A 16,986-nucleotide genomic window follows, 5' to 3' on the forward strand; every position below is an offset into this window, starting at 1 on the left:
GTCACTATATGTGTACCGATAAGACAAGTGTTAAAAGAAAATTTTCTCTTTCTCTCGTAACAATTTCCGCAATTTAACCTAACGATTAAAGGAACAACAAAAAAAGGGGAGAAAGTTTTCTTAATCTTCAGTAACAGAGTTGAGATAAATGTCATGAATAATTATACCATTTTCTAGCAATTCCTGTGAAATTGTATTGAGAGGAATAATTTTAGATGTTAAAAAAAAGAGAGGGAATATTGTTGTAAATTTTCCAAGGGAGATGCAATATTTTGGACTAATTGAAAATCGAATTCTTCAATTGGCTCTGTTGTCTATGAAGATAATTGAATTCAGCACTAGAACCTCACCAAGATATTCTATTTGTTTCCCAGGAAAGTGTTATTATCAGTAAAATTATATTAAAATTTTATTCTTACAATTGATCCTTGAAAATGATATGCTAAAATAATTGGTCTCCCGTGGGAATTTTGTTATTTAAATAAATTAATTTGGATTAAAATTAAAATTCGAGCACTTTTCATTGAAATTAATTGCGTCATTACAAAGAAGGAACAATCCCTCCCTTAATCTGAAATAGAAATCTGCATACGTAAGACAAAGAGTAAAACATGTATTGCACCTACATAGAAATGCTGAATTTGTTCATTGATAAATTTTCTTAATTGCTGTGCCGAATTGATTAATAAACCCCAATTATTTATTAAAAATATTGTTCACTTAATAGTACCATAACAGTTTTAAGCGGTGGCCACAAAGGATGTTTGTAAGGCCACTACTGGTTAAAGGGTTTTTTTTTTCTTTTCTTCAATTTTATTTCTTAAATTAACAAATATAGTTGGAATATGCTTAAAAAAAAATCAATCGAAACAATATAATTCACTAAATATAAAATTATGAAATTTAGTACTGTAATAAATCTAGTTCTTAATGAAAAACAACGAACCTCTCGAAGTGCCACTATTGATAATCTACCCTGGTTATTTTCGGGTGACTGATCTTTCAAAAAAAAATTAGTAGGCTAAAAAATTTCAAGTTCCAATGGGAACTTTGCTAGTTAAATAAGTTAATTGTATGAAATAATCAATTCTCTCGATTAAAATTTGAGCATTGTTCTTTGAAATAAATTCAGCCATTAGAGAAGGAAAGGAACATGTGTATTGTACCTACATTAGAAATGCTGAATTTTGGGGACAAAATTATGGAATTTTCGCGGTGGATTGTAATATACTTTCCAACCAGATCTGGCAACACTGTTTAATTATTATTTTCAAAATTATTCCAGCATCGGGGCTTGCTACCACGTAGTAAGGCCTTGATGCTGGACACCCGACACCCTGATAAGGCCGACTCTGTCAGCTAAAATATTTTTCGATCAAGCTCACGAAAGAGCAGAAATAAAATAATATATTAATTTAATTTTGTCACCAGAATTATTTAAATAAAACCTATGAACCAAAATAGTATTAAATAAAAAAAAATAATAAATAAATAATACAAATAATAAAGTAATGATGCAGCAATGTTGCGAAGCCAAAATGGCAATAAACAACATTGTTGCAAGGGTAAGGCGGAAGGGTTTCTTTTCTTTCTCTCTCTTTTCGACAGCATTACGAAAAATTATAATTCCAGTAAAAGCGTATCGAGTGGCCGCGCATATGTGTGGACGATGACGCACGCGGGTTGGTGTTTGCGGGACGAAGGTACCAATACCTTCACGGCCTTAAGAACTCACACCATTGCGAGACTGTGCGCTATGGGCACCAACACTCTCGCGGGTCTCCCTCCGTTACAGACTCACACGAACACTACTACCTGCCTCTACTCCATGTTTCTTACTCCACGGAACCTTCTCTTTCCCCTCGGCCTACAAGTTGAATTGCTGAATCATAACAAACGCACGTGCGTTTGACTGATGGCCGATCACTACCATAGGGCCATAAGCTAAATAATTGCACCCGTAAAGAAGAGGGGACAATTTTGTAAAAAAAAAATAATAAACATTTCTCCAAAAATATTTAAACAAATTGAGAAATATTAAAAAAAAAAAAAAAAAACATCGGTCACCATGCTAGAATAAATCACCCTTCTATTTGGTTATGGTGGTATGGATATAGTTTATTAGCAAAGGTTAAGAATAACAATTGATTAATAATGGAATTATTATTCCAGAAAAAGATCAAATTTATTCTTTTCCGTTCTCACGGAGCTACCGTGAGAATTAACAAGATCAGCAGAATTGCAATGTCCAATGGGCCGCGAATTCCTTCCTACTCCTGAAAATTAAAATTTCCTCGTCTGCAAAATTGTCCCACTCTGAAGTTAAAACAAGGACTAGAGGCTAGTCAAAATCTTTTAATCATGGCAGTACTACTTCTTGCTTCTCTCGAGCAACACTTCTCCTGGCCTTAGCTTGGCAAGTGTTGCGAGAAACAAGAACGCCGCGACTTAGCCCGTCCGCGAGTCGGACCCCCGCGTAAAACTTTTAAAGTACAACGCGAAAGGCGGACGAAAAATATAAATTAAATTCTTCTAACCGACGGAGTCCCGCGAGAATTGCTTTCGAAAAATTGGGTGATTAGAGTTTAACTGCATTCAACCAATTTGTTCCCGTAACCGGCCAGCCCGTGCGTGTGGCACCTGCGCCGTTCGAAATCAACGGCCCGCTAAGCTCATCTAAAGTAAATTCTGAAAATGCATTATTAGTAGTGCTGACGAAATTTAAGAGAGCTATTAAATTTGAATTTGGCATGTCAATTATAAAAATAAATTTTTATAAAGAGAACAGTGCTCAAATTTAAATTTAACGACGGTAAAACGAACAATTAAGAGTTGTGTGTGTAACGACGGAATTGTTTCTGCCCGACGGCAGCTATATGTCATCATCACTACCGCCGGTAGTTGTAAGTAAAATATTGTATCGTTCTAATGAATTATTATTATCTTTAATAAACTTTCTCAACTAAACTCTGTCTCATTTATACTTACTTTTCACACCTATTTCAACTAAAAACAAATAATCGCCTATCGAAGCAGTGTCTAACTTCTAAAATTGGATAAACGACCCCACAATTCAAACAGGGTCCCTCAGACCCTGGCAGCTTGGTGCCTCCCCAATCCAAAAAATAAAGGGCCAACTCAAAAGCCCATAAAAAAATAAAATTTATTTTTGGTTTGTAACATTTCTTGTATCGTTTAAATATTGAAGTATGTCCTGAATCATTATGTCAAAATTTTGTACATCCAGTTCTTAATAGATTAGTATACGGATTCACAAACGTTTACTCTTTATAAATGTAAAAAAATCTTAATATTATATAATAAAAAGATTAGTGTGAACGCTACAGTGGGAAACAATTAGTAAAGTCATCTGATAAATTTTCTTCAAATTGTCTGACAATGCATATTTTTTGTTTAGGCCAGTCCAGGACACTCATCTACAAGGATTTCCATGTTAATGAAAATGGAAAACATGAACGTTGATGATGATGTAGATTTAAGGAGTATAGATAAATTATCCACCAAAATCCAGAGCTGCCTTGCAGTGCCCCATAAAATATCTGAAATAAATAGTTCCAAAGAAGCAGCACAACTAACAATGCTCTTATCGCCATTATCAGTTCACCGTGGACTTGTTACACCAAGACAATCTTTAAATTTAGGAAAAGTTGATTATTATGGTCGAGCAGCGTTGTTAACATCATTACTACAAGGTCTAGGAGAAAAAGCATATGTTCTTTTAGGTAAAAAATATTTCTAAAGTTCCATGAAATACAATATTTACATATGAAATTGATAAGAATTAAGTCAATATCATAGAAAAGGATAGATTTTTAAAGCAGATAAAAAGAACTTCAGAATATTAGTCCTTCAGGGGTAACACTTCTCTAAAAGTTTGAAAAAATTATTTTTTTGACTTCACTAATAATTGCAGTGTCATAGAAACAAAATGCAATTGGTCCTAGAGTAAAAGAAAAATTTTAAATTATTTTATTATCGATTTTGCAGTAATCAAAAAAACTCACTGTTTTGTATATTCTTTATCTCAAAGACATTAATTTTGCTAAAATTTGTTACTTGTAGGTTTATGGGTTCGCTAATTACGAATCTGATTTCAGTTTTTAATTATTCAAAATGGCTGATCCAATATGGTGGAAGAAAAAATTAAAAATCAAACGGATTTGCTTGAAACTCGTTACTCGAGGGTTTTAAGGCTTTTCTAATACATAAAAGTGACGATTTCAGATAGCAGACAACAGAGAGTAAAATACATTATCATATTTGACTTGTAAAAACATAGTGTTGTTTTTCTCCTATGAACTGAAAATAAAGTATATAATCAGCTGTTGTTTTCGCCATAGGGAGAAAATGGAGGCCATTTTCATACAGTCGGACAAATGAATGAATTTACTCCCAGCCGTCAGCTGTCTTAAAGCGCCATGTTTGTGCACGTGGGAGAAAAAGTTTTTTCATTTATTCTTCAAAAATTTGAGACTGTTCAACTTTTAAACTAATATCAATGATTGACACTCTTTTCTATAATACGCGAGGCAGATTGCGAAACATGACAGTAAATCCAAATAAATAATCTAAATAATTGTTTTAATAGAATTGATAAAAACACTATGCCAATAAACATGGTTACATACATAGCATAATAAATAATTTTAAGCTTTTAACGTTGTTTTGCAGGAAAGAATTCAAAATGATTGAATAATAATTTTTTAATTTATTTTAACTAGGTTCATCTCAAATAAGAAAATGGGCAGCTTTTACTTTAACTCTTAATGAAGACACTAATGAAACTACTATCTGGGACCCTGAGAGTGGGAGCTCTTTTGAAGTTGGGGAAAGCGGTAACTTACTGATGAAATGTTTTCGCCTAATAAACCATGAAAATGTATGTAAGATGAAGATATATATCCATAATTTTTAAAAATTTTATAATTTTAAGGACTACAAAACATTCGATACTTGTAACGCTAATAGGGAAAATGTGTCTAAAGTCTTAAATATTAATCATTGTCGCTCCCTTGGTTTGTTCTCGATTTAAATATTCCGGCAAAATTAGCACTTCTCATTAAAAAGGTACTCGCACACCTCCACTGCCTGCCTGCCTGCGCAGGCAGTAGATCGTTCACGCCTCACTTTTCCCCCGTAGAAAAAATGGGGGAAGATTTGAATATCTATTAAAATTCAAATCCTTCCCCATTTTTTTAACGGGAAAAGTGAGGTGTGAACGATCTACTCCCTACGCAGGCAGGCAGTTGAGGTGTGCGAGTACCTTAAGGTGATGCGCATACTCTGGCGATGGTTTTTTATTGTAATGGTTTGTTTATGTCTCACTTGTGTGCTTCTAGTTTACTTCCTATCATTTTATTTATGAATAAATGTTCAGTTTCGTTGAGGAAAATGAAAGTATAAGCATTCAATATTCCGGCTAATTTTTTATAATATTCCGATAACTGTCTTGATTATGATAATATTCCATTTCAGATGAAGCATATATAAGATCTGACAGCTATTTTAAAAATGTTTTTCTAGTTCCAACATCGTTCATGAAATCAATTTATTGCATAATTGTAACTTAAAAACTTTAAAGTATAATTTCAAATAAGAATATCTTTAAAGTAAAAATTTCTTGAATTAAAGTTAAAAAATGAACTTAATATGTCTTATTTTTTATATTTAATTGTTTTTTTAATTAATATTATTATAGGTTGGCTTATTATTTGCAATATTCATAAATAAATTCTATGGTTATGGGAAGAACATCTAGTCAGTGGGCACACTTTACTTGTTCAAAAGACGTCCTAAGGATGTTTTTTTACAGACGTCTTTTAGACTATTACAAAATTCATCTTTAAGAGAAAGACGTCATAAAATTTTGAATATCTTGGCCATTAGATGTCTATACGACGTCCTTTTATTTAAACTTTAATAATAGAGAAATTTTCATAAATAGAAAATATTTTTTTATAAGCTCAACTTGTACTTAGAAACTGATGAATATAAAAGTTATTGGAATTTTTCTAAATTAAATGCATTCTATTAAAATGTAAGATCGTAAATTTTATAGAGGTTTATATATGGTTGAGGTGCTTAAACCCAGCTGAAAAATCTTGTACAAGATCGTGTACACGATCTTGCACAAGATCATGTACAGGAACATTGACCCGAACCTACACAAGATCAGCAAGTGAACTTGTACAAGAAATTGGAACAAAGAACATGAACAAGAACGTGTACATTCTTGAGTGGCTTTTGAGTGCGAGAACATCTAGGCGAACATGCACCTGTTCATGCACATGTTCGTGTGTGTATTAAAAAACTGTGGTTTTTAGGTTTAAAATTTAAGAAAATGTAAAGAAAATTTTTAGTGATAATCAAAAGAAGTCTCTGACTGAAGTTGCAAAAAACTGCTGCGCAGCTGTAAAACACTTAGAAAACTACTGCGCAGCCTTTAAAGTATTTGAATGATCATGCACATGAACAAGAACCAGTCAAAGTTATACACACACGAACTTGTGCATGAACATGTGCATGTTCGCCTAGATGTTCTCGAACTCAAAAGCCACTCAAGAATGTACACGCATGTTCTTGTACACGTTCTTGTTCATGTTCTTTGTTCCAATTTATTTTAACAGTTCACTTGCTAATCTTGTGTAGGTTCGGGTCAATGTTCCTGTACATGGTCTTGTGCAACATAGTGTACACGATCTTGTACAAGATTTTTCAGCTGGGAAGGCTTCAAGCCTAAGAAGTAAGTAATAATAGTTACTTGCAGAGCTACGCGCGCGCGATATTTCTGCTTTTGTCTTATGATACTTAAGACCTTATTTTATTGTGTGTATATAAAAATGTGACTAAGACTTTAAGATGTTTTTTTCTTCTTCGGAAATATTATAAAAAGATTACAAATTTTTTTGAAGAATTTTTAAAAAACATAAAACACGAAAACCAAAAATTAAATTTAACATACTGAGCAGTTTTACGACATGAATATAATATTTTTTTATTTTTATAATTATCTCCTTAAATTTTCAGTTTTAGTTTAGTAAAGCGATAGAAAAACTTTATATAAATTCATTACACATTGGAAGAATTATTTTATTGAAGTATTCTTTCTTCTTTGTCAAAAGATTGACACCGAGATTTATTGATAGTCATGATATAAGCCGCGGTATAAGCTAAGGGGCCGTCCATAAACCACGAGGACAATTTTTCACCAATCTTTGATAGAACAAAAATTTTTACTTTATGCAATTGACCTTAATTTTTACACTCGGTGGTTTCTAGGGTCGCTGATTACGAATTTGATGTAAGTTTTCATAAAGTTAAAATGGCGGAATTTTCTTTTTAAACGCAATTGACCTTAATTTTGTTATTTGGGAGTTCTAATACCAGTCAGGTAAGTGTAAATGTCCTAGGAGCGCTCACTGACAATTGACTTCTGTTTTAGCACTTGCGCCGACTCACAACCAGCGAGCGTGGATAGAAATGTTTTTAAATTTCTCTTCCCCATATTATATTAGCCACTTTGAAATTTTGAAAACAAACATCGTATTCATAATCAGCGACCTTAAAAACCACCGAGTGACAAAATTAGGATCAATTGCATAAAGTAAAAATTTTGTTCTATATTGGATCCGCCATTTTGACTTATTAGAAACTAAAATCGAATCCGTAATCAGCATAATCAAAATTTAAAAATTCAAAATGGCGTCTTCAAAATGGCGATCGACAAATTTTAAAGTTTACTAATTTAAAATTTTTTTCGTTGGCCATTTTGGAACCGCTATTTTGAATTTTTAAACTTTGACTAAAGATTTGGATTTAGAAACCTCATAATCCCCCGAATTAGTATTTTAAGCGATCCAAAACTTTAGAATATTCATTGATATTCATATTTTATTTATTACCAAGATTTTCCTTTTAGATGCCACTATAGCGGTCATTTACATTGGTGGCACGAATTATTTTTGCCTGCATAGACGTCATACACTGGGAAGGGGATAAAGGGTAAAAAAATTATCAAACTAAAAAAAATGAAATTTTTTTGTGTTTTTGAAATTATAACCGCTATATTTAATTTTTGGGTTGAACGAAATTCTTTTTTTCACACTGGAATTGAAAAGAGCACACTTAATAAAATAAAATTTGATAAGAATTTTCTTTTTTTACTATAATTTCATTAAAATCTTTATTTTTTATAATTGTTATAATATTGTATTAACACCATAGTCAGGGAAATGTCAGGAAAAAATTTTTTTCATAGAAACTAAGAAAATTGAGACAATACATAAAAACCACAATTTTTAGTAAAAACGTGCAAGTTATTTTGATTTTGATAGTGCGAAAAGTAACTATAAACAAATCATTCAAAAATTGTTTTTGAATCATTTTTTAAGACATAATTCAATTTTTGAAATATATCTACACGGAGAGAAATCTGTTAGGATTAATGCTTGAAACTTTTCATATACTTTTTCCATAGATTCTTTGAAGTTAAAATCTTAACAGAGAGCCTATTTATGGCTCGAGTCCGCCTGAATATTAGGCGGAGTCGACTGATATTCAGGCGGACCTCTTATACTTTTCGCTAGTAAGTGCTTATGCTATATTCATAACCTCTACTCTATGCATTATTCGCAACAGATTTCTCTCCGTGTATAATAAAAATCTTTTTGAATAGTTGAAATTTTGTAAAATTTAATTGAAAAATAATTAATTTATTTTAAGTATTTTGTTACATTTTGAAACAAATATTTGTATTAAGGATTTTTAATTGAAATTCCTCAAAAAATTATTAGTTTTTTTAAATTATACAAAAACTCTTTTAAATAATTCAATTATTTTCGAAAAATTACATTAAAATATTTTTAAAAAGTAATTAGTGTAATTGTTTTATAATGATTATTTAAGATTCAATTATCTTCAAAAACAATTAAAATTTGTAAAAATCTTTTAAAAATAATAAAATTAGTAAAAAATATTAATAAAAATGATCAAATTTTTTGAGAATTTTAATTATTAACAGGACCATAATTGAGCCTCCCAATTCAAGAACTCGCCCGACGCTCGGATGAACACTCTAACGCCAGTCAAACGTTAAGAAAAGTCACAAAAATTAAAATTTGAAATTTTGATTTTTTAGAAGCACTACCTTGTAGGAAATTGAATAGCGCATCTTTTTTTCCTTTGAACTTTTTTCGTAGGATGAATATTGTCGGAAATAATGACGAAAAATGGTAAAATTTTGTTTTTCAAATTTCATTGCTTTTTAAAACATAAATCATCGTATCTTCGACAATTATTGTCGAATTGACTTCAAATTTGGTATGCAAGTCTATTTGGGTTCTGGGAAGACGATAAAATGATCAGAATGTAAAAATTTCCTAATTGTTCACTAATTTGTTAATGTAAATAAAGGCTTGTCAATTTTAGGTTAACTTACCTTCGTCGACAAAAAGTCTGCGGTGAACTTTCGAATTGAAAAAACTTCCAGTGAGACATTTGTTTATTAGTATATAAGGAAGTTTTTTGGAAAATATTAGATTGATTTAGTAAAAAATGTGGAAAATATTAAGGTTTAAAGACAGCGCGGAGAGCGCGACATCGAGTCGCGGCGTGCAAATATCACTAAACACCAACTTTATAGGACGTCAGTTGTTGAATTTGTTCTTATTACCTCGGTTATTACTCAGTACTTTAAAAAAAGCATTAAATAAATTATTGGGATATAATTATAACGCTATGTTTAACATTATAACAAACATAAAAATTCTATAAATAATAAAGAACTAGCAACAATTCGCGCGGCTAACTTTTTACTACATTTTATAAATAAAATTAGCAATTTTAAAAATAATAGAATTTGAAAACTTCCTAATTTAAATTTTTGTTGAAAACACTAAAAAAATTCAATTTTGGAGAAATTACAAATAATTGCAGAAATTCAACTATTTTCAAAAAAAAAAAAAATAATAAAATTCTTCTTTTAAAATTCAACTATGTACAAAATTTGAAAAAAAATTTTGTAAAAATCCCGATTATCTTTATAAATAACATTTAGGAAAATAATTAAACTTTGGAAAAGAATTTTGTTATTTATAAAGATAATCGGGAATTTTACAAAATTTTTTTTCAAATTTTGTACATAGTTGAATTTTATAAGAAGAATTTTATTATTTTTTTTTTTGAAAATAGTTGAATTTCTGCAATTATTTGTAATTTCTCCAAAATTGAATTTTTTTAGTGTTTTCAACAAAAATTTAAATTAGAAAGTTTTCAAATTCTATTATTTTTAAAATTGCTAATTTTATTTATAAAATGTAGTAAAAAGTTAGCCGCGCGAATTGTTGCTAGTTCTTTATTATTTATAGAATTTTTATGTTTGTTATAATGTTAAACATAGCGTTATAATTATATCCTAATAATTTATTTAATGCTTTTTTTAAAGTACTGAGTAATAACCGAGGTAATAAGAACAAATTCAACAACTGACGTCCTATAAAGTTGGTGTTTAGTGATATTTGCACGCCGCGACTCGATGTCGCGCTCTCCGCGCTGTCTTTAAACATTAATATTTTCCACATTTTTTACTAAATCAATCTAATATTTTCCAAAAAACTTCCTTATATACTAATAAACAAATGTCTCACTGGAAGTTTTTTCAATTCGAAAGTTCACCGCAGACTTTTTGTCGACGAAGGTAAGTTAACCTAAAATTGACAAGCCTTTATTTACATTAACAAATTAGTGAACAATTAGGAAATTTTTACATTCTGATCATTTTATCGTCTTCCCAAAACCCAAATAGACTTGCATACCAAATTTGAAGTCAATTCGACAATAATTGTCGAAGATACGATGATTTATGTTTTAAAAAGCAATGAAATTTGAAAAACAAAATTTTACCATTTTTCGTCATTATTTCCGACAATATTCATCCTACGAAAAAAGTTCAAAGGAAAAAAGATGCGCTATTCAATTTCCTACAAGGTAGTGCTTCTAAAAAATCAAAATTTCAAATTTTAATTTTTGTGACTTTTCTTAACGTTTGACTGGCGTTAGAGTGTTCATCCGAGCGTCGGGCGAGTTCTTGAATTGGGAGGCTCAATTTGTCAAAAATTTTAATAAGTCCAAAAAGTAAATATGCAAAAATTTTTATTTACATTGTTCGAAGATAATTAAATCTTAAATAATCATTATAAAATAATTATACGAATTAGTTGTTAAAAAAAATTTATTTTGCAATTTTTTGAAAATAGGATTGAATTTCTTATTAGATTTTTTGTATAATTTAAATAAGCTAATTAATTATTTGATGAATTTTAATTAAAAATTTTGAATATAAATGTTTTCTCCAAAATGTTAAAAATAATTCTAAAATATTATTTTCGTATGTATTTGGATTTTTGGTTATATGTAATCATAAATACTGAAAATACTGCATTTTAAAAAATTAGATGCTAATTTTGATTAATTTGAAAGATTTGTTTATAAGTCGAAAAAAAGTCTCAATTTTCTTACTTTCCCTGAAAAAATTTTTTTTATTGACATTTCCCTGACTTTACTGAAAAAGCTTTGTTTCCCTGACTATGATGTTAATGTAACAATATAATAATTAAAAAAATAAAGAGTTTAATTAAATTATAGTGTTTATTTATTATTTTAATCGTTAATCATTTTCGTACCCAGGTGAAAATGTTCCCGGGAATTTCCCGGGAGTAAAAAAAAGAAAAGAAAAATTTTTTTTATTCATTTGTTTTTTCACTCCTGGGAAATTCCCGGGAGATTCCCAAGAATTTCTCGGGAGTGACTCCCGGGAATTTCTCGGTTTTAATTCCCGGGAACTTTTTTACGTGGGTAATTTCGTGCTTTAAAATATGTTCAGAAATGAGCTTTATTACTTTTTAAAATGCAGGAGTAATATTAAAAAAATACTTACATACTTTTCAAATGTGCATTGTCCACGTGGACAAGTGAAAAGGGGAGAGGGTTTGCCAAATGTTCACGATTGTCCACAACCGGAAGCGGGGGGGGGGAGGTCATAAATTGGTAAAAATTTGTCCATTTAGTATATGGAATACCGATAAAATTTATACCCCTCACTCTTACCTCGTTCTCGATCTTCCTTTCTTTCCATCCTTAATCTATCTGTGAGTGAGAAAAGAAAAATAATTAGCCAATAAGGAAATAAGACGCCCTTTTCGTATTTTGGCTTGAAAGTGAAATTCCCCACTTTTCCTTCCCCTACCAATTTCTGTTCCTCTGTTTCTACCCAACACGGAAAATGGAGAAAACATTTATGTTCTTCTGTAAACCAAAGAAATAGGCGTTACTTTCTCTTTATCATGCTTTTTCTCTCATACTGTGACAGACAGAATGAGTATGAAGATTAATATAGTAGTTAAAATTAATATAGTTAAATTATCAATATTGGTTTTTAGCCACCTCAGTGAAATTAGTGTTTGTTGAAATTATTTGTTTCATTGAATTTGTTTCCAAGATACACTACGGGTCCCCCTTTACGTTAAAAAAAGGTTGAATTTTTATTAAATTTTGTTGCCTTTGGAAGGCTTTCATTAGACCTCTTTTAATGTTAATAAATAGATCAATTTTGACCTACATTTTGATATAACTCCATAAGATATAAGGAAATTTGTTGATTTAATTGGCCCTCTTTTGACCTAATTTTAAGGTTATGTTCGCCTCTCCGCATCTATGTCTGTGACTGCAATAACTTTTGACCTGATTTTGAGGTTATTTTCACCCCTTGACCTACGTCTATGACCTGAAGCCAACTTCAGAGCGATGACCCTTGACCTGATTTTGAGGTTATGTTTACCTCTTGACCTACGTCTATGATCTGAGGCCAAATTCAGAGCGATGACATTTGACCTGATTTTGAGGTTACGTTTACTTCTTGGCCTACGTCTGTGACCTGAGGCCAACTTCAGAGGGATGACCTTTTACTTTTGACCATTTGTGGACAACTTCATTTGTGGTCAGACCTGTCATCGAGTTTGCGTCTACTTTGTGGAGGCCTTATCAGGACTATTGGGTGGATGATATTGAGAGAATTCAGAGCAAATTTATTCGTTTCCTCGCCAAACAAACTGGAGTGCCTTACAACTTCTATGATCACGACTATTATGACCTTAGAGAAAGATTTAATATTCCAACTATATCTCAGAGATTTCTTTTTGCAGATCTCCTGTTTTTATTTAAAGTCATTAATGGTTTACTTAATTGTTCAGATCTCTTAAGTTTACTTTGTTTTTTGCAGCAAAGCATTCTCCCAGAACTGAAGTTCCATTATTTACTCAACAACTGATTAGAACTAATTACTTAGAAAATTCAGTGGTAAATAGGTTAAGTCGTGAGGCAAATCAGTTTTATGATAGAGTAAATTTTTATGTCGTTTCGCTTAACGCGTTTGTTAGAGAACTACGCAAGCAGATTTTCGACAAAAATAATAACAATGCTGTCAACTAGTAACGCAAGATTTTCATTGTTCAGTACATTGTACGAAAGGGCAATATAAGCCCGTTTATATACTAAATAAATAAACTTCAGGACACTGAATCCGGCGGCGAAATCTTTTTATAATATAGAAAGAGAAAAGAGATAATGTGTTTCAACTTAGAAAATTTTGTAAAAGAAATGCCTATTTAAGATCTGAAGGAATGTGCCAAATAAGTGAGGGATAACACTTGCTGTTGTAGTCACTGATCAGGAAGAAGCGGATTACATGGAGAAACTGGAGCACATATAAATTGGCTTCAAGTGCGGAGAACTCGATCATAAAATTGCATATTGTAAAAGGAGCCCAAGCTGTTTTCTATGTAAGAAAAAGTTTGGAGGAAGCTCAGGCCGCAGTCCCATGGCAGCGTTTTGCGTTGCGTCGTAATAGAAGAGAAAAAGACGCAAATATACGTTTGCTGCATTCTCTCTCATTACAACGCAACGCAAAACGCTGCCATGATACTGCGGCCTGAAGCGTAAACCACGTCGCTGACACTGGAGGATGCCGAGTCTTAAAGATCGCCATCTAGGAGGTCAAGAAAACAGTGTCAAAAACTAAGAACAAGAGCGACACGCTAGGATCGCGTAAGCGATGCGAAAAAGAACACAATCTATGGGAATGCGAACGTGTACGTGAACGTATGACGTCACAATGTTAATCAAATGGGTGACGTCACACGTTTGCGTTCACGTTATTGTGTTCTCTCCTTAAAGCCAAAAGCTAGTTATTTCTAGTCTTTTGAGTCGAAACAGATTATCACACTCGATTTACTAATTTAAGGGTTTACTATTTAAAAAACGTGTGTATAGTATATTTTATGATAAATATTAAAGTAACAATAATTATACTTCACTTTGATCTCAAAGTAAAATTTTAAGAATTGACATTTTATCTGTCTGGCCGTTTTAGACACATTTCCTATATTAAGTTAGAAATATGTGTATGTAAATAAATATATAAATACTAAAAGAATTTTCAATGATGCAATGCATGTTTATTTATCATTCAGTAATTACTGTTACTTGGTTAGTAGCAGTTGTAAGATTAAAATTCCTATTTACATTTTTGTTGTCTTAATACGAACACTATAAATGAAACAAAAAAATTAAGACAGAGTTTTTTATTATTTCATCTTTTTCATTGATAGACTTTATGAGGAAGAAATTGATTTGATTTTGAAACGTTGGAAAAAAAGATTAAATAATAAAAAAACTTTGTCTGAATGTTTTCGATTTATTATAATATTTAAATAATTAAAGGAATTAAACAATTTACTAATATAATATAAGCAGTTTAAATATTTTGCATTTTTTCAGATTTGGGAAAATACTCAAACAACTATATCACCAGTTGATTTAAAATATAATCACAAAATAAATAAGGATTGGCGTCCTGCCAATTTTAATATTCATTTCGAAGATCGACCGATTCAAATTTTGGAGCTTCAAAAAACTCACGAAATTGAGTTTTTAGAAAAACAAACGCAAATCGAACAACAGCTAAAGGAAAATTTGTGTCATATTCGAAAAGAAATTGGCGTGCCAACTATTTTCAATCGTCATGCATCCACTATTTTGCAAGATTTTCTTGTTAAGATTAATGCCGACTCATATGTGAAATTTGATAAAAATGAATTAAAACCACTTTATAGGGCTTATTATACTCATGGTTATATATTAAAACTCCGAAACATCAACTTAAAGGATATATGTAAATTATTAAGAGCTACGAAAATTCATTTATCGCCTGGTTCTGTAGAGTATGGTCTTAAATGTCATTTACAATACCATTTAGGTAATATTTACTCAATCTGGTTAGCTTTAGTTATTTTAAAAAAACGAAAATGAGTAAAGATTAATTAAAAAATCAGTGATTAAAAAATTGCGCAAAAATGCAAATGGAAAAGTCGAAGTGGTTTCTGGTAGTATAAGCACTTCTTATTACTTATTACATGGTTTTTATATTATATGAAAATTTTTTTGTATTTGCTCTAAAATTGATTAGTTTAAAAACAACAACAAAGAGTAAATATTCTACGAAGTTATGAATGTTAATTTGGCTTTAAATAAATTGGACATTTAAAAGTATCTTGATTCTTCACTAACCTAATGTCCTCCGTTGTTATTTTTTGTGATATAATTTTACTTCATATTAAGTATACTCTTTTATAAATTTTTAATCTGATGTTATAAAAATTCTGACATTAGTTTTTCAAAATTCAAAATGGCGGATCCATCTTGGCGGACGACAAAATAAAAAATTTATCAGATTGACTTGAAACTGAAAACTCGAGGATTTTCAGAGTAGCTGATTACGAAACTGAAATCAGTTTTTAAAAATTCAAAATGGCTGATACAATATGGCAGACGACAAAATATATAAAATTAAAAAAAAATAATATGTAAAATCCTACGGCAGCCTTCTCGTGATACATTCTAGTGTCGTGAATTAAAAAAATTTAATAAACTATAAAAGTTAAATTCACCAGCTAATGTCAGGGTATTTAACGAAATTTGATTTTACCTGGACATAAGCAGAGTTTCAAAAAGCTATGGTCTTATTTATGCCAAAACCAGTCCTACAATTTCGTGACTTTTCACAGCCCTTTAAGCTTTACCGACATTTACCAAAATTTGAAATAAAAAATGGTTCTAATCCATTTTAATCGAAAAAATTCTAAAAAAATGAGAAGACCAATTTCTTCTAAAAGTTTTTCCCAAAAAAAACTTTTTCGAAAAATTTGTAAATTCTTTTAAAACTGAGAAACGAATGTGTATATTTATGATTTATAGGGTAATATACAGAGTTTCAATATCTCAAGATTTTACGGTAAGTAGAAAATATTTTTCAAATAAAATATTGCGTTTATGTTTTAGGCGAAGTTTGTTTAATTTTATTTAATAGAAAATTAATTATCCATCTATTATAATAAGAATGAGGAAGCATCACATGTAAGGACGTCTTAAAGACGTTCTATACATGTTCTATGTCTTGGCCGCATTAGATGTCTTTAAGGTGTCTAAAAGACGTCTTTTTCATTTAAAATTTAAAAATAGAAAATATTATTTTCTAACAAGTAAACCTACGCAAGTGTTACACGCCAATTAAAATAAAAATTGGCATACTTTTAGAACTAGCCAACATAAGATACGAAAATATAAAAAGCTTCGTATTCAAGGGTTATTAAGGTTACTAATAACGAATTTAAGGACAGATTTTTGATATTTGAAATACCAGATATTTAGATGATCGGGAAAATGATTTTAATAACTCAAGATCTTAAAAATAATTTTAAAAAACGATTTCAAACTTCCGTAATCAGCTGGTGAATGTTTTATGCATATTTCACGATCCCAAAGTGCACCACGTAGAGGTTTACGGTAAGATTAAGCACTTCCTTTGTTAAATTTTATTATATTTTGTTTAAGTTTTTTATTTTTCAAATTTTTTTT

At 30.5% G+C, this 16,986-nt stretch overlaps 1 protein-coding gene across 1 annotated transcript; it reads left to right on the forward strand.

Annotated features, from left to right (window-relative positions):
* Positions 1 to 1,669: 1,669 nt before the first annotated feature.
* Positions 1,670 to 15,456, forward strand: LOC122499715. The gene is made up of 4 exons (XM_043608189.1): positions 1,670 to 1,873; positions 3,419 to 3,743; positions 4,743 to 4,900; positions 14,851 to 15,456. Exons 1-4 carry the CDS (start codon positions 1,670 to 1,672, stop codon positions 15,379 to 15,381), a joined length of 1,218 nt encoding a protein of 405 aa, XP_043464124.1. The 3' UTR covers positions 15,382 to 15,456.
* The last annotated feature ends 1,530 nt before the right edge of the window (positions 15,457 to 16,986 follow it).

The sequence above is a fragment of the Leptopilina heterotoma genome, unplaced genomic scaffold, assembly GCF_015476425.1.
Source record: "Leptopilina heterotoma isolate Lh14 unplaced genomic scaffold, ASM1547642v1 Lhet_173, whole genome shotgun sequence".
NCBI classification, from domain to species: domain Eukaryota; kingdom Metazoa; phylum Arthropoda; class Insecta; order Hymenoptera; family Figitidae; genus Leptopilina; species Leptopilina heterotoma.